This window comes from Haliotis rufescens, unplaced genomic scaffold, assembly GCF_023055435.1.
Source record: "Haliotis rufescens isolate VD_foot unplaced genomic scaffold, xgHalRufe1.0.p SCAF_44, whole genome shotgun sequence".
Classification (NCBI taxonomy): domain Eukaryota; kingdom Metazoa; phylum Mollusca; class Gastropoda; order Lepetellida; family Haliotidae; genus Haliotis; species Haliotis rufescens.
The window spans coordinates 3,224,772-3,252,308 of record NW_025964157.1 but is presented as its reverse complement, the minus strand read 5'-3'; the positions used below and the strand labels follow the sequence as shown (position 1 = coordinate 3,252,308).

At 39.9% G+C, this 27,537-nt stretch overlaps 1 protein-coding gene across 3 annotated transcripts in view; it reads right to left on the bottom strand.

Annotated features, from left to right (window-relative positions):
* LOC124136085 (kinesin-like protein KIN-14E) overlaps positions 1 to 27,537 on the bottom strand; it is a 60,041-nt gene that overhangs the window by 22,303 nt on the left and 10,201 nt on the right. The window contains exons 3-11 of one of the 3 annotated variants that reach the window (XM_048383079.1): positions 24,213 to 24,236; positions 22,606 to 22,644; positions 17,680 to 17,703; positions 14,077 to 14,103; positions 4,340 to 4,447; positions 4,100 to 4,174; positions 3,207 to 3,350; positions 2,184 to 2,297; positions 176 to 284 (exon numbers count right to left, since the gene is read on the bottom strand). In XM_048383079.1, the coding sequence (XP_048239036.1) occupies positions 176 to 284; positions 2,184 to 2,297; positions 3,207 to 3,350; positions 4,100 to 4,174; positions 4,340 to 4,447; positions 14,077 to 14,103; positions 17,680 to 17,703; positions 22,606 to 22,644; positions 24,213 to 24,236 (664 nt within the window). The remainder of the gene's footprint in view (positions 1 to 175; positions 285 to 2,183; positions 2,298 to 3,206; positions 3,351 to 4,099; positions 4,175 to 4,339; positions 4,448 to 14,076; positions 14,104 to 17,679; positions 17,704 to 22,605; positions 22,645 to 24,212; positions 24,237 to 27,537) is intronic. The other 2 variants (XM_048383081.1, XM_048383082.1) reach the window with 2 other exon arrangements.

Below are 27,537 nucleotides of genomic sequence, written 5' to 3'. Positions count from 1 at the left end.
GCTCACCTTGGTTATTAGAATGTCTTCGTACCCTGATGCCATGGATCGGATCGTTGCTCATGATATTGATCACTGGATTGTCTGGTCCAGGCACAAATACTTACAGACCACCATCATATAGCTGGAATATTGCTGAGTGTGGCGTTAAACAACAAGAAGCAAAGCTGGACCTCACCGTCGCCCTCCAAGTGGAAGTACATGGAGATGCACTCATCGGCGCTGTAGTTGCAGGCCCTGAGCGCCGCTAGGATGTCCAGACGGTCGTTCCAGTGAGGCAGCGCCTCCTACAGCAGCAGCAAACACACATGTATGCAACATATTGTGTCTATACAAGAATAATTAAAAAATGGATGCAAATAATTTACAGTGTGATTCCATGGAGATCCAAAAATGTATGACTGTTTGAATCATTAAAAACAAAGCCTAGAGTAGTTTGAGACTATTTTTCTATTTTTCCTAAAAAAAAATCCATGGAAATACAACAAAATAAAAATTAGAGAAATTTAGAAAAAAGGCACCAGTTAAGCTGATGAGAAATGTATATGCCAAGTTTCAACGAAAAACATGGAACGTTTTCAGGTTATGGCTCGGAATAGCATGGGAACGCTGACACAAATGACAAAAACAATATGTCATTCCCCCTTTTCCTAAAAAAAAATCCATGGAAATACAACAAAATAAAAATTAGAGAAATTTAGAAAAAAGGCACCAGTTAAGCTGATGAGAAATGTATATGCCAAGTTTCAACGAAAAACATGGAACGTTTTCAGGTTATGGCTCGGAATAGCATGGGAACGCTGACACAAATGACAAAAACAATATGTCATTCCCCCTTTTCCTAAAAAAAAATCCATGGAAATACAACAAAATAAAAATTAGAGAAATTTAGAAAAAAGGCACCAGTTAAGCTGATGAGAAATGTATATGCCAAGTTTCAACGAAAAACATGGAACGTTTTCAGGTTATGGCTCGGAATAGCATGGGAACGCTGACACAAATGACAAAAACAATATGTCATTCCCCCTTAAGTGGGGAGACATAATCCTGACTGCAGATTGTTACACATAACTGGTATTATAGTGGTTAGAAATACCGTCAGAGTTCAGTGTCAGTGGTTGAGTGTCTTCAGTGTAACATTGAAATCCCCACTACATTAGGCTTAGGCCCTGAGCATGTGCAGTGATGTGACATCAGTAACATTCTTGGAGGTCTGCTGAAGCATGTTGCACGTCGCCAGCATTAAACCTCTACACGTTATTAACCCCTTGACTCGAACCTAGACAGTTGTGTTCCTGTCTAAATGTGGAAGATCAGAGCTTCATCTTTTTAAAATGTTTTTGACGACTTGTACTGTATGGCTGAATGAGGGTTGTCCACCATGGGTGCTACTGTACTGGTGTGCCCGAGTTGAAGCGAGCCTTGTTGTCACAATACACTATTGTTGCCTTATGTCATGCTCACCATTACGATACATGGTGCAAGCAAGCACGCAATTATAACTATTGAAGGTTTGTAAACAAAATCTAGAGTCAAATTGCACTTCAAACAGGTATCATGAATACGAATACGAATATTAATTCCCGAATACAATAACAAGTCAGCAGCTGAAGTATTATTTGTTATCTTCAGAGAAACATTAACAACATAAATTATTTGACATGGTTTGTTAATTATTAATATATTATACATTTATATACTGCACTTATCCAGGTATTAGTTTCTGCTCAAATGCTACAATGACCAGTGACCACAATACTGTCAAATTAAATATTATAAGAGTGTTGTCTTTGGAGAAATCTATGCATATAATATGTTCTTTGGGATATTTTCAGGTACAAGGTTTGTACATGCACATGATTGCGTATTAAAAAATATTTGATTCTAGTGGCCAGGAATAACAAATTCAATTCAGAAATGGATATGGTTCGATTCACTGAATACGCGAGTGAATCGTAACAGCCCTAATGAATACAGCCGACAGACTGAAAATCAGTGGCAGATTTCTATTGGCATTCGCCATAGACCAGATTTCCTGGCAAATACTTTCAAAGACATTGATTGAGGGTACTGAACAACCACTTCCCCCGGCCGTCTCAACTCGGCCTACACAACCTTGTCCACCCCAGCCAGCCTACCCCACACAAGGACATACCCTGTGTACACGGCATCCATCACACACCCACCTCCACTTGGTCCACCATGTTCTTGATGAGCTCGTGGTGCAGCTCCCAGCCAATCGGAAGCCGGAGCCAGGACCCTGATTCCTTGTCATAGTAACAGTGGCTGTACTGCTTCTCCTGCAACAGTGAGTGAGTGAGTGAGTGAGTGAGTGAGTGAGTGAGTGAGTGGTTGAGTGGTTGAGTGGGTGAGTGAGTGAGTGAGTGGGTGGGTGGGTGGGTGGGTGGGTGAGTGAGTGGGTGGGTGAGTGAGTGGGTGAGTGAGTGGGTGGGTGGGTGAGTGAGTGGGTGGGTGAGTGAGTGGGTGAGTGGGTGGGTGGGTGGGTGGGTGGGTGTGTGGGTGAGTTAGTGAGTGGGTGGGTGGGTGAGTGAGTGAGTGGGTGGGTGAGTGAGTGAGTGAGTGAGTGAGTGAGTTGGTGAGTGAGTGAGTGGTTGAGTGAGTGAGTGAGAGAGAGAGAGAGAGAGAGAGAGAGTGAGTGAGTGAGTGAGTGAGTGAGTGAGTGAGTGTGAGTGGGTAAGTGAGTGGGTGAGTGAGTGAGTGAGTGAGTGAGTGAGTGAGTGTGAGTGAGTGAGTGAGTGAGTGAGTGAGTTAGTGAGTGAGTGAGTGAGTCTTAATGCATGTTATTCCACATTTAGTTTAGATGCCAATAAGATGAGACATTTGGAATTTGGACCTGGCACATTTCTGATTTTTTCAATAATTCATATTTTTTATTTTATCCTTCAGTGTGAGTTTTCTGAAGTTGAGAAAGGTGAACAGAACACTTGATATTTTCATTGCAATGAACATAACTCTTGACACTGAATCCCCTATCTACAACTCAATCCCCTATCTGCCACTGAATCCCCTATCACTTTCCACTGAATCCCCTATCATTTGCCATTTTATTTCTTATCACCTGCCACTGAAACCCCTATCTACCACAGAATCCACTATCATTTGCCACTGAATCCCCTATCTGCTTCTGAATTTCCTATCTGCCACTGAATCCCCTATCACCTGCCATGTTAAAAAAAACCAAGACTCACATTAAACATATACGTGGTGATCCTCCCCCTCCGTGGGTGGTCGATGACCCCTTCCCTGTCATCACGGTTTCTTGGTACACTGGAGGTCGCCGGTTGAGGCTGATTACCTCCCCTTGAAGTACTGGCACCCTGACCTCTCCGAGTCTGTATGGACAGAGAACAGCAAGTAGCAACCTTTGGCCCACAGGACAACATTAATTTAGGAAATGAGAAAAATATTCACTTGTAGAAACTGTTGGGAACTTTTGCTAAGGGTCTTCATGTGAATGAGATTTTGGACTTTTTCTTCTTCATGATTTTAGATGTTTGCTGAAAACATTTTTCTAATGTTTGAACAAAAACCAGTTTTTGACTCCAGCTGATTGGAGATGTACTTTTTCCTCCTACTACCGACACCCTATACTGTATCATGCCATGCGTCCAACACATGCTCTTGATAGAAATAATGATGACAAATAGTCAGCATATATTAACAGGATCAATAAACTTCATAGCCATATGATAACAATATTTCAAAGTTTACAATTAGCCATATCCAGTCAGTCAAAAAAAACACTTATCATACCCCATTCTTTTGGTAATGTCAAAATTTGACACTACAATCAGTCAAAAAGAGCACTTTTCTAGTCACCTCCTTTCTACAACTTTAAATCCTTTCTACAACTTTACAATTAGCAATATCCAGTCAGTCAAAAAGAGCACTTATCATACCCAATTCTTTTGGTAACGTCAAAATTTGACACTACAATCAGTCAAAAAGAGCACTTTTCTAGTCACCTCCTTTCTACAACTTTAAAATTGGAAATCACAGTCAGTCAAAAAGAGCACATTTTATGTCACCTCCTTTAATGGGACCAATAAGGCCAAGTCCCCTTGTCTGACATCCCTCTCACCTGGTTGTCCTTGGATACAGTGTTGGTGTTGAGTTTCCCCTGCTTGTACCACCGCTCAGGGAATGGCTGCCACTCCTGGACACAAAACAGGCTACACAAAAACTGACAGGTATCCATGGCAACATAAATTAACTGAAGTCATGATTTTGCGTTTTTGTTGGTCAGTTTTTTTAGTCATGATGATAATTATCACAATTAATATTATTGTCATTATTATTTCCAACCGACACAACAGCTGACCTTGGAGTGCCAGTCGTCCAGGTAGAAGCGCATCCCCCCTGTATACAGACACTGGTACTCGCGGCCACTTTCATGTTCGAACGTCTCGAACACGATATCCTCCCCCGACTGAAATCAAAAACACAGGCGCAAATATATAACCTACCAGTGAAGAGATCTCAGTTTTCTAAGAAATTGTAATAGATAAATTAAAATATTTGCAGTGCATCTGATTGAATCTTGGTATTATGACTGGAATGAAAAAAATGTAGGCCATGCCCAGAAGTACTTTGCGTTTTCTTCGTCACATATGATGAGCAAATGAAATCAAGTACAATTTTTTTTTTAAAAATGGTAAAAAACACCATTGATACTTACACAGATTCATACATTTTGCACATTGTATACACTACAACAGACAGCTGATTTGGTGAAAACTAAACATTAAGGTGGCATATGAAATATGTTGGCACCTCTGTAACAGAATGGGCATCAACTAAACATCAAGGGAATAAAATATGAAATATATTGGCATCAACTCAACATCAAGGGAGCAACATTAAATAAATTGCACCATAGCTACCTAAGTGACAGAAAAGACATCAAATATACATCAAGAATGCATTAAGAAAGATATAGCACCATCTGCATCTCTGTGATAGAATAGGCATCAACTAAACATCAAGGGTGCAATATAAACAATAGCACCATAGACACCTCTGTGATAGAATAGACATCAACTTAACATCAAGGGTGCAATATCACACATACATCACAAAAGGCACCTCTTTAACAGAAGCATCAACATAACATCAAGGGTGCAATATGGAATATATAGCGCTATAGGTACTTCTTTAACAGAAGCATCAACTCAACATCAAGGGTGCAATATGAAATATTTAGCGCTATAGGTACTTCTTTAACAGAAGCATCAACTCAACATCAATGGTGCAATATGAAATATATAGCACTATAGGTACTTCTTTAACAGAAGCATTAACTCAACATCAATAGTGCAATATGAAATATATAGCACTATAGGTACTTCTTTAACAGAAGCATTAACTCAACATCAAGGGTGCAATATGAAATATATAGCGCTATAGGTACTTCTTTAACAGAAGCATCAACTCAACATCAATGGTACAATATGACATATATGCACCGTCATCCTCTGTGACACAACAGACAGAAAGCACACATAAAGAGTTCCATATGAAATACGTTTAGAACTTGTGTAACTGAATACTCGGGGCGCTTGTAAACAGACACCAAAGCAAAAAGTGACGTCATATGTAGCACCATTATCCGTTCATTCTTTCAGTCAATACAACTGGGAGATTTAACGATTTTTCAAAAGCCAATCTGGTTGAAGTTCCTAGGGGATGGATGTCTCTATGGGACAATATTGACACTGTGTGACCTAGTGTGACACTGGCCATGCTGGCAGCAGCATGAATCTCTAGGAGTGGGATAAGGAAACGAGTAACCTTTGTCCTGAATGTAAGAAAACGTTATTTCCTGGTTGTCTTTTCTTAATCTTGTTGATACAATGTTGACAAGTTTGATGAGGACAAGCTACAAATTGACAGACACAAAATCAAACACAAAAAACATGGCTCTTTGAACATGTTGAAGAAAGTTTGCATCACAATGCTTTGCAGACCAATGTGACATCATCGTTACCATGACATCACAATCAAATGACATCACTAATCTCTCTGCTACTGAAGCTGGAGCTGTTCTCTTTACACTCAACACCCTGGCTATCACTGTTTACAAACAGAACAAGTTGGAAGAAAGATTTTGGATGATAAATATTTATGTGATTTTTATATGATTTTGGATGATAAATAGAATCTCACATGTGGGTCTTCCAATCTCAAATACATAATAGACTTGTTGATAAAGTAAGAACCTTCTCAACAAGCATGAGATATTTAAACTTATATCAGTGTCTAAATTACCCACCTGCCCGACAGTCCGAGACGGTCTAGTTTGATGTCAAATGGACAGTTTTGAAAAGTTGCATGCCTGATTGTCGGGAGATAAAAGCACAATGTTGACAATCCACCTGTTTATTGTTATTTTCTGAGAACTAACATCAAACAGTGCTATTCTTATGTTTACCCTTTGGTAACATTTTATTGTTAGTCTAGAAAATGCTGGACTGGCAACATTTGACATGGTTAGGTAACTTTGCAATGCCAGAAATTTAATACACAACTTTTATCAACTCATCTTGAAAAAATGGACTTTGGAAGAAAACCGGTGGAGATTCTTGATGCATTCAAAAGTGTTTTTTTAGGAGAGTTCCTTTGCATTATTGTTTCTTCCACAAGATTAACGTTGAGGCGGTGTGAACACGATCTGTGTTGGTTGTGTGGCTACAACATTGTCGGCTACATCAGCTGGAGAGATAGTTCTGCACCATAGGCTGTCTCACCTGCACTTCCGATGCACTCGACTCACCCAGCAAGGTACAAAGTACACTTTCACATTAATGGTTTACACAGTTTACAGGCTTATCACTGACCAACCAATCACCCTGAGCTCGTCATTGACCAACAATCACCCTGAGCTTGTCACTGACCAACCAATCATCCTGAGATTGTCACTGACCAACCAATCATCCTGAGCTTGTCACTGACCAACCAATCACTCTGAGCTTGTCATTGACCAACCAATCACTCTGCGCTTGTCACTGACCAACCAATCACCCTGAGGTTGTCACTGACCAACCAATCACCCTGAGCTCGTCACTGACCAACCAATCACCCTGAGCTCGTCATTGACCAACCAATCACCCTGAGGTTGTCACTGACCAACCAATCACCCTGAGCTTGTCACTGACCAACCAATCACCCTGAGGTTGTCACTGACCAACCAATCGCCCTGAGCTCGTCATTGACCAACCAATCACCCTGAGCTCGTCATTGACCAACCAATTATCCTGAGCTTGTCACTGACCAACCAATCACTCTGAGCAGAATGAAAATATACAATCATGTCTAGCTTAATATTGTTAAATATTATTTGGCATACCATTGTTAATGGGGCGGTTGGTTTAGTGGGAAAAATAAATTGGAATTTTGTTAAAGTGGAGATAAATGTTTCATTGTATTATAGTTACTTGAATATTTATTTAGTTCTGTCAGTGAAGACTTTCATTTCCCTGAAAGGGTTACCCTAGACACTACATATAATTATGTGCTTGGTCAATCATCATTCAAGAGGTAAATAGATAGTTTTGGACTTATGTCTATTTTTTATTATTTCTAATTTAGCAAAGCAGTTTCCCAAATAACACCAAAAATCAAATTATATTACATATATTTTCTTAGTGTGGCTCAAATCTGCGAACCCCCACATTAAAATAGTTATCGCCCCTACCTCAGTGAACCATGACAAGAATATAGACCTGGCCTTCCAGTATTAATGAGTGCACTTTCTTATATGGCTCAAAGATTCACAAAAATAATCTCTTGTTTCCATTTCAATTGCCTTTTATCAAACAGTATGTCCTTTATCTGTGAACAAACAACAAATCAATTTGATATTGGTTGTAATTGTTCTCGATCTCTCTTGGCAGAGCCACCCCCACATTGACAACGAGGGTCTAAATGGGGTCAGCCAAGGTCAGTGTGTTAATATTTTAGCATTTTACATCTTGATAATACAATTTGAATATGCTAAAAGATTGTCTTCATTACTGTCTTGCAAGTATCTTATAACACAACATCAACTGGCTTTGTACATACATAATGCTTTTTTGTTACGAAGTGAATTGTTACCTTGACTTTGTATTTTATAAAATATGTTTGTAATTCCGTTGTATATGGGCCTGTGGCCTTTCATACAATAAAGAATTAAATTGAATTGAATATACCTCTGAATGCTGATCAATAGAAGTTATAACTTCATGCATATATCCTGTTTAGCAGTGACATTGTGTCTTGGCAATGGAGATTGCTGCAAGTTAATTTGTAGTGGTTATCAGTGGCAGCAAATGATTGAAGCACTGGTAAAATGTTTAGGGCTGTTGTATCAAAATTTTAGTGGCAGACATCGGCTGTGAGTAAGATAGAGTTAACTCCCTTGTTGTAAAGAAACATGTCAGGCTTGATCTTTAAAGATGTTTCGGAGCAGGACAGTTTCGAGAAAGCTGACTGTACTTTTATCTGACTTGCATCATACTGGATGGGATACTGGTCTAAAAACACTGAATCCTGCCAGCTTCAAACACTCTTCCGGATTCAAGAACGGATAAAAGGTTTCATTCGAGACATTTGATGTGACAAACTCTGGCCATTCATGAATGCACTAATACATGTTTGTTTGTTGTTTAACGTCGCACTCAGCAATATTTGAGCTGTATGACGGTGGTCTGTAAATAACCAGACAATCCAGTTATTGAAATCATGAGCATCGATCCACGTTATTGGGATACGATGACATGCTTCAACCAAGTCAGCGATTATTGACATCATGAGCATCGATCCACGTTATTGGGATACGATGAAATGCTTCAACCAAGTCAGCGATTATTGACATCATGAGCATCGATCCACGTTATTGGGATACGATGAAATGCTTCAACCAAGTCAGCGATTATTGACATCATGAGCATCGATCCACGTTATTGGGATACGATGACATGCTTCAACCAAGTCAGCGATTATTGACATCATGAGCATCGATCCACGTTATTGGGATACGATGACATGCTTCAACCAAGTCAGCGATTATTGACATCATGAGCATCGATCCACGTTATTGGGATACGATGACATGCTTCAACCAAGTCAGCGATTATTGACATCATGAGCATCGATCCACGTTATTGGGATACGATGACATGCTTCAACCAAGTCAGCGATTATTGACATCATGAGCATCGATCCACGTTATTGGGATACGATGACATGCTTCAACCAAGTCAGCGATTATTGACATCATGAGCATCGATCCACGTTATTGGGATACGATGACATGCTTCAACCAAGTCAGCGATTATTGACATCATGAGCATCGATCCACGTTATTGGTATACGATGACATGCTTCAACCAAGTCAGCGATTATTGACATCATGAGCATCGATGCACGTTATTGGGATACGATGACATGCTTCAACCAAGTCAGCGATTACTGACATCATGAGCATCGATCCACTTTATTGGGATACGATGACATGCTTCAACCAAGTCAGCGATTATTGACATCATGAGCATCGATCCACGTTATTGGGATACGATGACATGCTTCAACCAAGTCAGCGAGTCTGACCACCCGATCAATTTAGTTGCCCTTACAACAAGCATAGTGGTCTTTTACGTCCATGTTTTATGTGCCGGTTCTAACCCAGATCTTCGCGGGTCACTACTACTATCAGGGCCTGCTACTCCTGCCGATGCCACATGTTGGAGTGAGTGAGTATGGTTTTACGCCGCTTTTAGCAATATTCCAGCAATATCACGGCGGGGAACACCAGAAATGGGCTGCACACATTGTACCCATGTCAGGATTCGAACCTGGGTCTTCGGCATGACGAGCTAACGCTTTAACCACTAGGCTACCCGACCGCCCCGCCACATGTTGGACCCATTGTATTGCCTCTTCTGATTATACACTTAACACTGTGTGTTTACATTGTGATCTTGTGTGGTTATTTACTTATTTTACAATTTAATTCTGTACGAACCGAGTTCTTACAATTCATGCATGTTAAAATGTTTTTGAAGTGTATTGAGCACCCCTCTGGAGCCCCGACTGTAGATATGAAGTAAGTAGTCTTGTATGGTTGCTGCCTCATAATCAATGTACTGAATGACTGATCAGCAGATATGAAGTCCTCCAACTGACAATACAGGGTAGTAATGAGCTAAGCTCAGTGGACCAGGTCACAGCTGTACACCCCTGTACACACCTTTACACACCTGCAAACCCCTGTACATACTCTCCAGCATTCATATTGTAAATTAACTCAAAACATATTAAGCAATAACTACAATATTATTCTATTGATATCCTTGGAAGATATCAATTAAAACTATTTCTGATAAATATTTGTAGTTACCACATCTGAAATTTCTTTTATTTTCCCAATACTATTTGTGGAGGTTCCATCACCTGATAATTCCAATAGATACTTAATTTTCATTGACAATAAACTCAAGTTCTTGTTGTTTGTATATCAATAATGTCATCCCTTGCTTCAGTAATTAAAAGTAGATTGTATGGATGATTTTCCAATTTCACAACCAGCAGCAGAAATATTTGTAATTCTAATAGCACCTGTATGGATACAATTGCACATTGTTGTCATGGGATGTCTGAACAACTCGTTACTATAAACACAATCATTACCAGGACTACTATTTAACTGTCGCCATAGCGACTACATTAGTATTCATGCCATGCCAGTAGGGCATGTTTTTCAGTCCCTGCCACTGCAATTGCTTTGTAATTTGTAGTATAAGCTCTCTGTCAAAGATGAGTGTGGCTTTGTTTTATAGCTTTAGTATTTCAGTAACTATTTTCAATGCTGACTTAAAATAAGGGGTGTACGACTGTCCCCCAGAACATTATACCTTGGCCTCAACAGACAATGTGACTGTGTGTTAACTGACAATACTGTGTGTTAACTGACAATACTGTGTGTTAACTGACAATACTTGTGTATGTTAACTGACAATACTTGTGTATGTTAACTGACAATGCTTGTGTATGTTAACTGACAATGCTTGTGTATGTTAACTGTCAATACTTGTGTATGTTAACTGACAATTCTTGTGTATGTTAACTGACAATGCTTGTGTATGTTAACTGTCAATACTTGTGTATGTTAACTGACAATACTGTGTATGTTAACTGACAATACTGTGTGTTAACTGACAATACTGTGTGTTAACTGACAATACTGTGTATGTTAACTGACAATACTCCATGATACTCATGTCACCTATTTTTAATTCTATCATTACCATTGTTATGCAACCTGTCACTTTTATAGGATCACGTAAATAAAATATGGTCTACATTTCAATTGTCATTGAACCCTTGAAAGTATTGGCTGTGCAACATTTAACAGAATACAAGTGATACAATAGATCATTACTCATTCATACCACTTCCCCACAAGAGGATTATTGCTGATGGACTACATACAACACGAACACATGCTCTGCCTTAATGACACCATGACGGGGGCTGCACGCACGACATGGCTGAATACTGCGGCCCACACTGCACTGGGAAACACAGTGTACAGCGGTGGGTGGGTTCATTTTAACTGTCTTGTACAGCCCAATGTGAGTGAGCAGAGCTCCAGATAAGCTTTTGGTGTTGTGGGTATTTTACCCATGCATTTTAAAATCACTGCGTATCAGCTATTCTATCTGGGTATTCAAATTTCTGTTACCCACTAGTTTTTACACATGTGGGTATTTAAGTTAATTATTTAAAAACACTATTCATCTAGTCCCTGCAAACTAGTGTCGTGTGGGTTCGAGAGCTTTATAGGACTCAAAAATACCACGATACTTCCACAAGAAAGTGTGATGGCAAATGATCATGATGTAACTGTGGAGTTTGGCAAGGTTGACGGAATGCCCGTTTATAATTTCAAAATAAGTTGCTGATTTGCCAATTGAATACGCAGGGTTACTTCACAATATTTTGAATATACGCACAAGTTTTATTTTTGTAGCGTATCTCTAATGTTCGTTGCGTATTTGATACGCTTGGATATTATTTTACTGCGTATTTCTGCATTTCTGATGCGTATTTTACGCAGATACGCAGCTTATCTCTCGAGCTCTGAGTGAGTGAGTGAGTGAGTGAGTGAGTGAGTGAGTGAGTGAGTGAGTGAGTGAGGTTCAAACTCAGCTTAATGTGGGAAGGAAGCCTGAAGTGATGCAGGCCTGAGAAATTTACTATTTTGGTGGAACATAAGAATTGGTGTGGTCCTGACAAACCAAGAATCATATTTAGAGCAAATCTGGGACCCAGATTTATTAGATCATCCGGCACCGAAATGTTGCATGGCAAATTTCAGAGCCCAAGACTACTGGGCCATTTGTGTCCCCAGCCCAAAGAGAAAGCCACAAGCAGACCAAGGATCATAATCAGAGCAAATCTTATCAGGATCCTAGCATACTGGCACACCCAAGGGAGACAACTCTCCCCATCACAGAGTAAAACCGACAAGCATGGGTAAGGCCATGACACACCAAGGATCCTAATCAAGTTGGAGATTTTGAAAGCATGACAAACAGATCCTGCCTCAACTAAGGGACATGACTTGTACATCACCTGTGCCTTCTGTGCTCCCCAATGTGCAATAGCGATACAATAGCAATGTAATTACAAACAGAAAGCAGATGATATCACAGACAAAGCCCACCACATCTGACAAGGCTATGGGTGCTGTACAACTCTCAAATCTCGACATTCTTAGTTACCAATCATTTGATAGTTTTGGGGGGAGGGGGGCGGGACTGGGATTTTGTATGGAGGATAGGTATTTTTTCAGCTGCAGCTCAAAATCCTATATCTTTTTAGCCTGAATTGTCTGTTTAAGAAAAACAGCTTGCAACAATGTAATTTTCGTCCGCTTGCCTGAATTGTTTGTTTTTTAAAAATTTGTTTTGTTCGTTAATGCCACTCTCAGCAATATTCCAGCTATATGACGGCAGTCTGTAAATAATCGAGTCTGGACCAGACAATCTAGTGATTGACATCATTAGCATCGATCCATGTAGTTGGGATTGATGACATGTATCAACCAAGTCAGCGAGCCTGACCACACGATCCCGTTAGTCGCATCTTACGACAAGCACAGTCGTCTTTTACGGCAAGCATGGGCTGCTGAAGACCTATTCCAACTCAGATCTTCACAGGTCTGTCAGGCAATCCTTTATCAATGTTTGTGATGCACAATGACTACATCACCAACTTGAGTTTGCAATGAATCACATATGTATACAGTAACAGAACTCAACACAACATACCAAGTGTCTTGGGGGGAAAGACAGTATTACATTCGAACCACATTGTCTTGAACTCCTGGGGTCATGAGAAATAGTTTGACTTACCCAGAGTTCAACACATCTGACTCAAACTAATTAATTTCTGACCTACCCACCAGACAACAGAAATCAAACATACCACATCATGCTTGTTATTTGATAACATTTATATGACAAGAAATCAGAACAGAATCATATCCACATTTATGCATATGTATTCATTTTGTTCAGGCCAATCATTAGCGTCCTGTCACTGACGATTTAAACAGTTACAACATATCGTATTCAGGCCATTAAGTTGACACACATTTTCACTTGTGCTAAGATGTGTTTTTCAAACATCAGAGTTTAGGGTAAGTGTTAAATTATTATTTTTAACTCTTAAGACCAAAAATTGAGCCCAAGATGTCAGTTCATTCAGTTCAGTGCATTGGGATGAAACAGTTACAAATATTGTAAGAGTTTGCGGAGACCAGATCATGAGATTGACACACCCAGGGATTTGACACATCTGGGTTCGAGGGATTTCATTATATTTCTTGTCCAAATATTTCATTCTTACTTCCTCAGAGGACAGCTCATTCAAGGTAAATTATCCAGTGGAATATTTCATCAGAATACAGTGCATGTGCTAAAGATTCCTCAGTGAACAGTTGTTTGTGGAGACATGCACAGACTTCACATTGAAAGATATGACAGAGGCATCAGACGCACAGATAACTCTTACCTTCAAGTCGGACAATTTAAGCTTCAACTGTTGTAAAAACCAAAAGTGTTATTGTCATCGTGTAGTTTGACGCACTATGTTCTACAGATACACACGGGCCGGGCTGGGAGGACTGCACGTTGAAACAGTCACCTGGGATCTTGTGAGTGTGTGAGTGAGGGAATACAAGTGTTATTGTCATCGTGTAGTTTGACGCACTATGTTCTACAGATACACACGGGCTGGGCTGGGAGGACTGCACGTTGAACCAGTCACCTGGGATCTTGTGAGTGTGTGAGTGAGGGAATACAAGTGTTATTGTCATCGTGTAGTTTGACGCACTATGTTCTACAGATACACACGGGCTGGGAGGACTGCACGTTGAAACAGTCACCTGGGATCTTGTGAGTGTGTCAGTGAGGGAATACAAGTGTTATTGTCATCGTGTAGTTTGACATACTATGTTCTACAGATACACACGGGCTGGGCTGGGAGGACTGCACGTTGAAACAGTCACCTGGGATCTTGTGAGTGTGTGAGTGAGGGAATACAAGTGTTATTGTCATCGTGTAGTTTGACGCACTATGTTCTACAGATACACACGGGCTGGGCTGGGAGGACTGCACGTTGAACCAGTCACCTGGGATCTTGTGAGTGTGTGAGTGAGGGAATACAAGTGTTATTGTCATCGTGTAGTTTGACGCACTATGTTCTACAGATACACACGGGCTGGGAGGACTGCACGTTGAAACAGTCACCTGGGATCTTGTGAGTGTGTCAGTGAGGGAATACAAGTGTTATTGTCATCGTGTAGTTTGACATACTATGTTCTACAGATACACACGGGCTGGGCTGGGAGGACTGCACGTTGAAACAGTCACCTGGGATCTTGTGAGTGTGTGAGTGAGGGAATACAAGTGTTATTGTCATCGTGTAGTTTGACGCACTATGTTCTACAGATACACACGGGCTGGGAAGACTGCACGTTGAAACAGTCACCTGGGATCTTGTGAGTGTGTCAGTGAGGGAATACAAGTGTTATTGTCATCGTGTAGTTTGACGCACTATGTTCTACAGATACACACGGGCCGGGCTGGGAGGACTGCACGTTGAAACAGTCACCTGGGATCTTGTGAGTGTGTCAGTGAGGGAATACAAGTGTTATTGTCATCGTGTAGTTTGACGCACTATGTTCTACAGATACACACGGGCTGGGAGGACTGCACGTTGAACCAGTCACCTGGGATCTTGTGAGTGTGTGAGTGAGGGAATACAAGTGTTATTGTCATCGTGTAGTTTGACGCACTATGTTCTACAGATACACACGGGCTGGGAGGACTGCACGTTGAACCAGTCACCTGGGATCTTGTGAGTGTGTGAGTGAGGGAATACAAGTGTTATTGTCATCGTGTAGTTTGACGCACTATGTTCCACAGATACACACGGGCTGGGCTGGGAGGACTGCACGTTGAAACAGTCACCTGGGATCTTGTGAGTGTGTCAGTGAGGGAATACAAGTGTTATTGTCATCGTGTAGTTTGACGCACTATGTTCTACAGATACACACGGGCTGGGCTGGGAGGACTGCACGTTGAAACAGTCACCTGGGATCTTGTGAGTGTGTGAGTGAGGGAATACAAGTGTTATTGTCATCGTGTAGTTTGACGCACTATGTTCTACAGATACACACGGGCCGGGCTGGGAGGACTGCACGTTGAACCAGTCACCTGGGATCTTGTGAGTGTGTGAGTGAGGGAATACAAGTGTTATTGTCATCGTGTAGTTTGACGTACTATGTTCTACAGATACACACGGGCTGGGAGGACTGCACGTTGAAACAGTCACCTGGGATCTTGTGAGTGTGTCAGTGAGAGAATGCTTGAGTTCAATGCCGCTTTGAACAGTATTTTAGTGACTTCACAGCGTGTCAGCTTGATGTAGGAGGGGAGTACAAGGTAATGCAGATCTTAGACATTTGTTTTTTTGTTTTTTGTTTAACATTGCACTCAGCAGTATGCCAGCTATATGACAGCGGCTTGGATCAGATAATCCAGTGATCGATATCATGAGCATCGATCTATGCAATTGAACATGTTCCGGGGTTTTTTTAAATACGAAAGTGTGTAATCCAGAAAATAGGTAAGGTTCTGACCAACAGTGGATAATGATTTGGGTCAATCTGTGATTCAGATCTTGGAATGACTTAGGGAGGTAACTCTGCACAGAAAAATGCAGTGTCTAACACCACTTTGCCTAAGCATATCAGTAGATCAACGTACATATTATGCTGAAATAACATGGTGGATCTCACACATTTTAGTGCATCTGTACCGGACCATATATTATTCACATACCTGCCCACCAGCATAGAATTGTGTATTGATTGCTGTTACCATGGCACAAAATACACCAGATTCAGATGTCAAAACAATACACATATACTGATTTGTGGAATAAGAATCACTACAACAGATGCCAAAACTTGAAAAAACCTGAAATATGTCCTTCTAGATGGAAGCTGCCCATTTACAGACATAAATATTATTTAACCTAGAGGCATTTGCAACTATTTGCAAAAACAGAAGCAGCCATTTTACTGCCATTTCCTTAAAGATCCAACAATATTATCATACCATGCACAGACCTTGACATTACTTCCAGACCTTGACATTAAAACAAGGCAGCTTCTTTAGTAAAAGTGTAACAGTAACCACAACCATGTTTCATAATAATGATATAACCATATAACCAACGCTGACATTGACCTAAGACTTATCTTGACCAAAACCTTTTCAAAAGACATGGAGTAGGTATATTCCAAGTTTAATGATAAATGCATGATTACCTTCTGATAAAGTGTAACCAAAAACCAGCTTCAAGATTTTGTTCCTATCGTTGGACCTTGACCTTTAACCTTTGACCTTTTCATGAGATGTGCCAAAAGAATACCACATGGCCCCACAATATGGCCAATAATGTCAACAATCTTTGTGCCATGGTCAAAAGAAAGACTGCTGCAGCCGCTTCAGACAATTACCTCACAGGTGACCTTGACCTTTGACATACTATGAAAGTTTTGATAGATTATTCCAACTGTATAAAATGGAAAGAAACGGAAGTTTTGGGGGCAGAAAAAGGCCATCTCAGTAATGGTATTGGTGAGGGAGTGAGTTGGTTTTAACACCGCTTTAAACAGGCATCCAGCTGTGTCAGCTTGATGTGGGAGGAAAGCCCAAAGTGATCTTGGTCATAGACATTCACCACTTTAGTGAACGCATGAGCATTGTCAAACCTTCAACACATTCTCATTGACGGGAGCAATTAATGTGCATGTGTTGGGCAAGTGCTGTGTGTTGTTGCGTGTGTTGTTTGGTGTTGGGCAAGTGCTGTGTGTTGTTGCGTGTGTTGTTTGGTGTTGCATGTGTTGTTTGGTGTTGCGTGTGTTGTTTGGTGTTGCGTGTGTTGTTTGGTGTTAAACAAAAATAACCAACCCATATTCAACTTCAGCTACAATAGTTCCTGGGAATACTATCTGCTCCTGAAGTTCACAGGAAACTCATGTCGATATAATGATCCCTGATCTATGATGCAACCAGTTATTAATTATAATGAATAGTTTCTTACCTGCTTTCCAATTTCTGGATTTTTCTAAAACGTTGCATGAAAACAAGAAATATACATGATTAACACTGCATGCATGCATACTGACTCTCACAGGAAGCAACAGTTACCTTTCAAGGTGACACTGACACATATGAAGGTCACAATTCTGCTTTTCCTAAGCATCTTTCCTATGGACAATAAGGGGTCATTTTTTCAGGTGCTATTCACAACTCATCATGATAAAATATTCTATTTTGAAGAGTGTTTGTGTGTTTGTTTGTTGTTTAACACCGCAGCTATATGACAGCGGTTTGTAAATAATCGAGTCTGGACCAGACAATCCAGTGATTGACATCATGAGCATCGATCCACACAATTGGGATACGATGACATGCATCAACCAAGTCAGCGAGCCTGACCACCCGATCTCGTTAGTCTCCTCTTGCAACAAGCAAAGCTGCCTTTTACGGCAAGCATGGATTGCTGGAGACCCATTCTAACCTGGGTCTTCACAGGTAATATTGAAGAGTGATTGAAAAAGATTATGCTTATTTGAATCAATGAATTAATGTTATCCATCACTAATTACTGTACCTAGAGATGCTGACAACAATGTTTGTGGATTTCCTTTGGATGACATTACAATTATAAAACACACTGATGGACAAAGTCTTTAATAGGCATTTAGAAGTTGGAAGAACATGTTTACATGACACTTTTTTATGGATACCAACTCCTTTTGCTCTTTATCACGACGCTTCAGAGCTACTTCTTGCTCCTTCCGAAAAAGTATGTATTCACTGGTGGACAGACATACACGGAAACATCCACCAGGTCGATGAAGTGAGCTAACAAGTACTTTCCCCTTACATCATCAGTTCATATGAAGCATATGTTGTGTGAGTGAGTGATTTTATGTCACTTTTAGCAACATTTAAGCAATATTGCAACACCTGAAAAGACTTCACATATTGTACCCATGGGGAATAGAACCTGGAGCTTTGGTGTGATGAGCTAACACCTTTGCTACTAGGCTACCACACCACCACATTCAGGTAGAACACAGCAGGTGGCATTTCCTCTGAATAGCTAGGTGTTCCCTTACTTATTTCATCAGCATATGGAGGCGGTTGGGTAGCCTAGTGGTTAAAGTGTTCGCTCGTCACACCGAAGATCCGGGTTCGATTCCCGACATGGGTACAATGTGTGAAGCCCATTTCTGGCAGTGATATTGCTGGAATATTGCTAAAAGTGGAGTAAAACCATACTCACTCACTCATCAGCATATATATGTGAGCTAAAAACATGTATCTATTATTATAGATCAGCCAGTGACCGTATCAAAACTCACAGAAACAGATACAGACATAAGTGTGAGGCCCTAGCTCCATGTCATGTGCATGTTACCATGGTTACTTACTGTATGAGACATCATACTACTGGAGTCAGGTTGTAACAAAGTCGGCTGTCATGCAGTCAGATATAACAACGTTGGTGGTCAGGTAATCAGGTATAACAAAGTTGGTTGTCAGGTAGTCAGGTATAACAAAGTTGGTTGTCAGGTAGTCAGGTATAACAAAGTCGGCTGTCATGCAGTCAGATATAACAACGTTGGTTGTCAGGTAGTCAGATATAACAACGTTGGCTGTCATGCAGTCAGATATAACAAAGTTGGTTGTCAGGTAGTCAGGTATTATAAACAACGTTGGTTGTCAGGTAGTCAGGTATAACAACGTTGGTTGTCAGGTAGTCAGGTATAACAAAGTTGGTTGTCAGGTAGTCAGGTATAACAACGTTGGTTGTCATGCAGTCAGGTATAACAACGTTGGTTGTCAGGTAGTCAGGTATAACAACGTTGGCTGTCATGCAGTCAGATATAACAAAGTTGGTTGTCAGGTAGTCAGGTATAACAACATTGGTTGTCATAAAATCAGATATAACAAAGTCGGTTGTCAGGTAGTCAGATATAACAACGTTGGTTGTCATGCAGTCAGATATAACAAAGTCGGTTGTTAGGTAGTCAGGTATAACAACGTTGGTTGTCATGCAGCCAGATATAACAAAGTCGGTTGTCAGGTAGTCAGGTATAACAACGTTGGTTGTCATGCAGTCAGATATAACAAAGTCGGTTGTCAGGTAGTCAGGTATAACAACGTTGGTTGTCATGCAGTCAGGTATAACAACGTTGGTTGTCATGCAGTCAGGTATAACAACGTTGGTTGTCATGCAGTCAGGTATAACAACGTTGGTTGTCATGCAGTCAGGTATAACAACGTTGGTTGTCATGCAGTCAGGTATAACATCCTTGGTTCTCATGCAGTCGGTATAACAAATAATGAAGTCGGACATAGTCAGGTACAGTCGGATATTACAAAGATATAAGTATGGTATAAACAAGTTGGATATATCGAGGTCTGGAATATCCCAGTGAATGTTACAATTGCAGACATGACAAGACTGGTAATGAAATCAGACACAACATGTCCGTCACATCCAGGTAGGATAAAACAAATTTGGACAAAAACAAGGCAGGATAAATATCTCTTAAAAATAGCATCAGTTATATTAAGATGTGATCAATTTGTTGTTGCTCCTTAGATTACTGGCATTCACAAACAACTGAGTACAGTCCAGACAAGGATTGTGATGCCTCAAAGTAAGTAACTTCTGTGATGGTTTTGATACGGTCCCCGGTTGAAATATTCCATGTTGGTTCAGTCAGTGGAGACGACACATAGAATGCAATGAGACAGAGCTGGCATGAGTGTCTCAGAGTATCCCTTAGTCGCCATAGCAGCAAGACACAAACAAACTAATAAAGGTGCCAAAAGCAAACAATGAGTACTATCAGGATATTGGAAATCAAACCATGATTACACGTAACATCATCAATATTCAAAGGTGAAAACAGGCAAAAACTGCTTGCTAAACTAAAAACAGAAAAATTGGAATTGAAGGAATATGGTTTGTTTGTTAAAAAATATTATTTCAGGAAGTAATTTGAGGAAACAAATAAATATTACCTTGAATACAGATATTGTCTTATATTGTAGCATATCAATGGATACATAGATACATTGTGTACCCTGTGAAATGAGAGACCCTCATGTACCATATAGGATAATCATTTTTTTTATATTTTCTTTTTGTTTTGTTTGTTGTATAACGCTGCACTGAGCAATATTCCAGCTACATGACGGCGGTCTGTAAATAATCGAGTCTGGATCAGACAATCCAGAGATTATCATCACGAGCTTCGATCTACACAATTGGGATGACAAGCATCAACCAAGTCAGCGAGCCTGAACACGCAATCCCGTTAGTCGTCTCTTACAACAAGCATAAATAATTGTGATAATCAACGTGCAATGTGTACCAGGTGTGACAACCCTACACACAGGTGTACCAGGTGCGACGACCCTACACACAGGTGTACCTGGTGCGACGACCCTACACACAGGTGTACCTGGTGCGACAACCCTACACACAGGTGTACCAGGTGCGACAACCCTACACACAGGTGTACCTGGTGCGACAACCCTACACACAGGTGTACCTGGTGCGACAACCCTACACACAGGTGTACCTGGTGCGACAACCCTACACACAGGTGTACCTGGTGCGACAACCCTACACACAGGTGTACCTGGTGCGACAACCCTACACACAGGTGTACCAGGTGCGACAACCCTACACACAGGTGTACCAGGTGTGACAACCCTACACACAGGTGTACCAGGTGTGACAACCCTACACACAGGTGTACCAGGTGTGACAACCCTACACACAGGTGTACCTGGTGAGACAATACCAGACACAGGTGTACCTAGTGTGACAACCGTACACACAGGTGTACCAGGTGTGACAATACCACACATAGTTGAACCAAGGAATTTAAAAGTTTAAAAGTTTTTACAAGTTTAAAAACTTCTACGACATGAATATTTCAGAAACCAGATACCGGACTTAATGCATTCAACATGATCTAAAACAGAAGTGTACATTGTGCCTATTAAAATGGAAATAGAATAGGAGAATTCTCCAAAACAAGTATGGGGACTTAAGAAGAAGAAAAATATAACACCAAGACAAGGAGATGTTTAATAATACAAAACAAACAATCCTAGAGTTGCATAGGCAAATTTGTGGATGAGAGATAACAAGCTGGCACACACTGGATATATGGGGGGGGTGGCAAAAAAGTAGAAACAAAAACAGCCATGGGGTCTGTAGCTCACCTGTCTTTTATGGCATTTGAACATTTGTATTCTGAGTTATTGACATAACTTCTTGATTATCTTAATAATAAACCGAAACCCTCAATGACTTTCTTTTAAGCAGAAGAAAGTCCTCAGTGACACAATTAGTCTCATTCGTGCAGTTCCTTCTTGACCTGGTCCCCATTTCACTCCTGTACTTTAACATAGACTTACGACAGTCATCCGACAGTCGTAACTCCTATACTTTAACATAAACTTATGACATTCGGAAATCCTATACTTTAGCATAGACTTACGACAGTCGTAACTCCTATACTTTAACATAGACTTATGACAGTTGTAACTACTATACTTTAGCATAGACTTACGACAGTCTGAACTCCCATACGTTAGCATAGACTTACGACAGTCGTAACTCCCATACTTTAGCATAGACTTACGACAGTCGTAACTCCTATACTTTAGCATAGACTTACGACAGTCGTAACTCCTACACTGAGTGATACTTATTTCATCTTCAACTGTCTGGCTTACACTTTTTCCCTGTTCCAGCCATATTAAGGCAGGTGCTCCTTACGTTGAAACTATAGCCAAGTTTTATGACAGTGGACCAAGCGCTGTACAATAATGTCAGCCGGACCTGGGATCCAGGTGAACGAAATGTGAATTAAACAGGTCTGGCACAGGGTTCTGAAGGACAAATTGTGGTTTTGCGAGGTCACCTTACCTCATTTATCTCCAAGGCTTTTTGAGAATTCTTGTGAGCCTGTTTATGGTACATCATAGTTACATGGTGGTTGCATGGTGATCATGATGTCGTACATGTATACATCACTTAGTAAGATTCGGTGTGTATGGGACGTTATACTTCTACATGACAACACTTTAACACTGTACAATACCTTAAAGGTGTAAGATAAGATTGGTGGAATCAAGTGTTATTTCCTGTTAATAGTTTGTGTGTTCACAGTATAATGGTAAGAAAAGCTTATGACTAAAAGTAAATCTTTTATAAAAAAATACACATCACCCTCAGTAATTTGCAACATCAATTAGCAGACAGGTGCTCTACACAGCTCCTATATTTCCTCTAATAGATGCCTGTGTATGTATCACATATCAAAACGACCAGGTGCATTTATCACATATTTAAATGACCAGAGGATTATTGGAGACCTAGAACTGTCTCGGCCATCTTAGCCATAAGACTATTAATTCCAATACTTTCACTCAGGCTTACCACACTCATATTACAAGGATCTCATGTTTTGTTCACAGTCAGCAGTACTGATATCACAGGAACTATTTCTATTATGGTTTCAAAATATAATTCACTTAATATTCTCCTCAACCTGTCATAAAAATATAGATCCTGCATATTTTAGAGACTCTTTTGGAAACTTGGTTTAGACTCAGCTTCAAGCAATTCAAGACATGACAATAAATTCCATCATTTATTTGAGGAAATACGGTATACATCATGCCTACACTTTGTTTTGTTGGTGTGTTGTTTAACATCTCAGCAATATTCCAGCTATATGGCAGTGATCTGTAAGTAAGCAAGTCTGGACCAGACAATCCAGTGATTGACATCATGAGCATCGATCTATGCAATTGGGATACGATGACATGAATCAACCAAGTAAGCGAGCCTGTCCACCCGATCCCGTGAGTCACCTTTAACGACAAACATGGGTTGCTGAAGACCTATCTTAACCTGAATCTTCCCTACTCTATCTGGAGGGTGTTGAAACTGTCACACATTGAACAAGCCCTTTCTTTTACATGTATGACAGACTGGTTCCTGACTGTCTTTGCACTGCAAACCTTTATGTTGTGCTGAGACACATGTTCTGATTTGATCTATTCATATGAGATAACTCAGCTGGGGTACCCCTTTTGTTCAAAACCTGACATCTTACCACAGTCTGAAGAAAGAGCTGTCTTTTTTAAGAATTTGTTTAAAAAATGACAAAAGATGACAAGTAAAACAAATTGCTAATCTGATCTTACACCTTTAAAGCAGATATCTTTATCACCAATCACAGGAAGTTATAAGTTATGTAAAACATCTAGATTTCCTGGCAGGCTTTCCTAAATGTCCTAATATACACTTTGACATGCACAGTTAGAGCTTAACATACATCAGCCACAATGACATTTAACACGTCACAAGTCTTATAAAACAAAAGGGTTTGTTTACCAATTCATTTCTTGATGAAATTTAATGGCATCATCTACCAACTGATTTATCTGCAGATAGCCGACAACAGAACATATCTTGTTATCAAACAGTACAATGGTTATTAACATATATATGTTATCAAGTCTCACCTCCGTTCTCCGTTTTCCCACTTGCTGCATGACAAGGATCGCACAAAATGAGAAATACAACATACCTTACAAATATACATATAACCATCCTAACTAAACTGAGAGGCAAAAGAAAGTATACCAAGTTTGTTTCTTATGTAACAGTTGTTAAGTTTGATTATGTCTCATTAATCATCACTAAACTGAATCAGTTTGTAAAAAGTAATCTGTGGCTGGGTAATATTGTGTAAATATAACTTGGTTCAATGAAGACTGGGGTAAGAAATGAATTAGCAACCACATGACCCCGACCTTGGTTGTAAATTTGTGCCGATAAGCAAATATATTGATTTTCAAAGATAAGATGTCTACGATACCCATCAGCAGTTGTGTATATGTTATTGGTTTTTAAAAAATTAAATGTTTTAAATCAAATAATATTTAAAAAAATAAAACAATGTAGCAGTATCCTTTGACTGCTGACAAAAAGCCAGTAAAGTTAAAACTTCTTGTATATAACATCGCTAACTTACGATATTTTCAATTGAAAATCAAACATATGATAAAATTAACTGACGTATAGTTTCTTTTGCCCCTCTGTATATTCTCAAATTCACCATTCGTGACCAACTCGTGTTATTCCGGGACAAGCCGAATAGCGACTCGTGCCCCTCTCGTGGCCATTTTTGCGACCGGGTTCCGTCTTAGCGCAAACGGGCATACCTAAAACAATTGTCTACTCGTTGCTTAATGGTTCACACATTTTCCCCATATATTATTAATATCTCAGATGCAATTAAAAGCACATCGGGACGTGCAGAATTATACAGTATGATTGAATACATTAAACTGTGTCTTTGGTATAATTTTAGAAGCAAGACATATGTAAAATAAAAAAAATATTTCTGAGGGATTCTTTGACGAAGAACTTGAAATCATACGCGCATTCTGATTGGTTTGTCGTGTATTCGCACATAACATCCATCGATAGGGGGACGAGTCTTCTTGCAGGTTACGGAAAGGGGCGAGTGTTGACGAATGCAAATTCACATGGCATGAAAATACAACTCTAGCAGAGGTGATATGAATATTCTGTATCATGCTAATTACATCAAGAAAAAACTAAATTTGTGTTCATTTTTGTCCTCTTGGCCTTGGGAGAGCAAGGGGTGGGTAGGTGACTGAGTGAATTGATGTTATCGCCACTTTGAATCAACAATATTGTCAGCTTAAAGTGGAAGAGCAGAAATAGATACATGTTGTAGCATGCACCATTAAATCTACATGGTGCCGACAAACCAATGCTCGGACTGGAATAAATCCGGGACTGAAACCCATTAGCAGCAGGTCCAGGCAGCACCAAGGGAGGCAACACTTCAAATTAAATCATTGTGTCATAGACAACCCAGGATTCACATACTTTACAACCATAATATTGCAAACATGGAATTTCTCATAACAATTTACAATCTACTTTTTTAACCGACTGACAAAACACCCATTGTTTTCTTATTTTCTTAAACCCATAAACTAAAAATAGCTAACATGTGATATCAACAATAATACCATACATGTCAGATAATGATCAACAAAAGGTATAACAGCCGTTTGATGTGAGAATATGACCTGACAGACATGGACTGGTAAATCCCCTGATAAACTCTTGCAATATAGACCAGGTGATCAACAAGGCTTCAGGGATACAACCTCACAGCCAGTTTGTTTGTGCTGACAATAATACCACATGGCGTTGAGACAACAAGAAAGTACCCTGGTTCCCTGTGTCATTTGTTGTGTACGACTCAGATCATATCTTGGGGGCCGTCTCAAAATCTGAACATACCATTTAAAACAATTTCACCACTTCATACTACCATATTTGGCAGATTAAATACCTTGGGAGCTAAATAAAACCATAAATGAATTGAATTGATGAAACATAAACAGTTTTGATAATAGTTACTACTGATTTATACACACCTACAACATGAACAATGCTGTGTTTTCATGTTTTTTAAACAAATCTGTACTATACAAGGGTCCTGATTGGTTTTAATGCTTAACGCAAAACACACTTCAAACACTATCATAAATGTAAAAGTCATCTTTTTTTTTATCGTAAATGCTTATCGTAAAATACCAAAAAATAACTGCTTAACGTAAATAAATAATTTACTGCTTATCGTCATATGATTAAAATGGTCAAAAACTGTCGCAGGGGACCAGTCTAGAAAGTTTAGCGATTTGAGATTTTACCAGGTATTAAAAATATGAATTGTCAGGATGTAACGAAGGCAGAATTATAAGTCCCATGTCCCTCCATGGACGATTTAGAAATTTTTCGCGACAATTTTATTGAAAAAGAAGAAAAATTACTGCTTAATGAAAAAGTACCCTAAATTTTACTGCTTACTGCTTATGGGACCCACCCATCAGGACCATCCTATACGAGAAAATGCAGACTGTTATGTTAATATCTCGGGTGTCAGTAGGGGGCGCTTATAAAGATTACTTACTCATTGTTCTAGAAGCTGCCCAGGGGTTCCTTATTGGAGAAGGGCACTTACTAGCGTGAATATGGTATAATGACTTCATAATGTTATTACTCTTTTCAACAAGGATCCTGATATCATTTTTCAAGACTCGTCTTTGTTTTGGTTGGGAGACTGTCTCCTGGGATGTATCTTGGTTCCTTGTTCAATGTCTTCATGACAAAACAATACACGGACGATCTATGTGGCAAAATAGATTTCAGTTCCTCTAAAACTGCCGGGGAAATTTCTCAAATCTTCAAATGGCATACAGGGATTTATATAGAGTTCCAGTATATAGGACCTTGGCAGGCAAAGGGGATTTTTTCCCCATAAAACTGGCTATTTATTAAGTTCTTATTTTCTTATTATTCAGATGCATTTTAACATCGTATGCAAGGCAATAATGTGGAACTCATCAGACCTCTCTGTGTGTCAGAGATCTACAAGTCACCTCTGTTAAGCCATGGCATTAATCACCATCACAATAACAGAAATTGGGATTATTAAATTCCAATCCCTGGATATATCTTATATTTTACAATCAAATGCATATTCTAAGACTATGAAAGCACTTTAAAGGTCAGGCCTACAGGCCAGCCTTAGAGAGTCTCCTACAGTGGCCAGCCTTAGAGAGTCTCCTACAGTGGCCAGCCTTAGAGAGTCTCCTACAGTGGCCAGCCTTAGAGAGTCTCCTACAGTGTCTCCTACAGTGGCCAGCCTTAGAGAGTCTCCTACAGTGGCCAGCCTTAGAGAGTCTCCTACAGTGGCCAGCCTTAGAGAGTCTCCTACAGTGGCCAGCCTTAGAGAGTCTC